Source organism: Eimeria tenella, genomic scaffold (assembly GCF_000499545.2).
Source record: "Eimeria tenella Houghton genomic scaffold, Eth_scaff1958, whole genome shotgun sequence".
Taxonomy (NCBI): Eukaryota; Apicomplexa; class Conoidasida; order Eucoccidiorida; family Eimeriidae; genus Eimeria; species Eimeria tenella.
The window spans coordinates 10,243-10,774 of NW_013541800.1; the positions used below are offsets into that span (position 1 = coordinate 10,243).

A 532-nucleotide genomic window follows, 5' to 3' on the forward strand; every position below is an offset into this window, starting at 1 on the left:
AAAGGCTGTGTCTTCTGTGGGGTCTTCTGCTGCTTCTGCTGTCTCCTCCTCCCTGCTGTATGCAAGCGAACTGCTGTCTTCTTGTCTCCTGCTGCTGCTGCTTCTCCTGCTGCTGCTGCTGCTGCTGCTGTTTGCTGCTGCGCGGAAGACTCGCTTATACTTGTCGAAGCGCCGCAGCTCGCTGTGGAATGCAGCCGAGGACTGTACGTACACCGCAGCACTAGGCCTTGCTGCTGCTGCTGCTGTGTTGCTGTTGCTGCTGTTGCTGCTGCTGCTGCTGCTGCTCTCTTGGTGCCACTGCCGCTGCGTTGCTCCCGAGGCTGCGTTCTTGAAGCATTTGTGCTATTGCTGCTGCAGCTGCTGCTGTGCTGCTGCTGCCGCTGCTGCTGCTTCTGCTGCTGCTGCCGAGTCTTACCTGGTCTGCAGCCTCTTCTTCTGGTGTGAGTCTCCTCACGTCTCTGACTTGCTGCAGCAAGTCTTCCTGCTGCAGCAGCTGCAGCACGCGTTGCTGCTGCTGCTGCAGCTGCGGCTG

At 59.4% G+C, this 532-nt stretch overlaps 1 protein-coding gene across 1 annotated transcript in view; it reads right to left on the reverse strand.

Annotated features, from left to right (window-relative positions):
• Window positions 1-523, reverse strand: part of ETH_00042490 (uncharacterized protein) — a gene marked incomplete at both ends in the record, with an annotated part of 3,294 nt that extends 2,771 nt beyond the window's left edge. Inside the window, 2 exons of the mRNA XM_013374139.1 lie at window positions 1-320; window positions 416-523. Of these exons, the coding sequence (XP_013229593.1) occupies window positions 1-320; window positions 416-523 (428 nt within the window). The remainder of the gene's footprint in view (window positions 321-415) is intronic.
• Window positions 524-532: the final 9 nt, after the last annotated feature.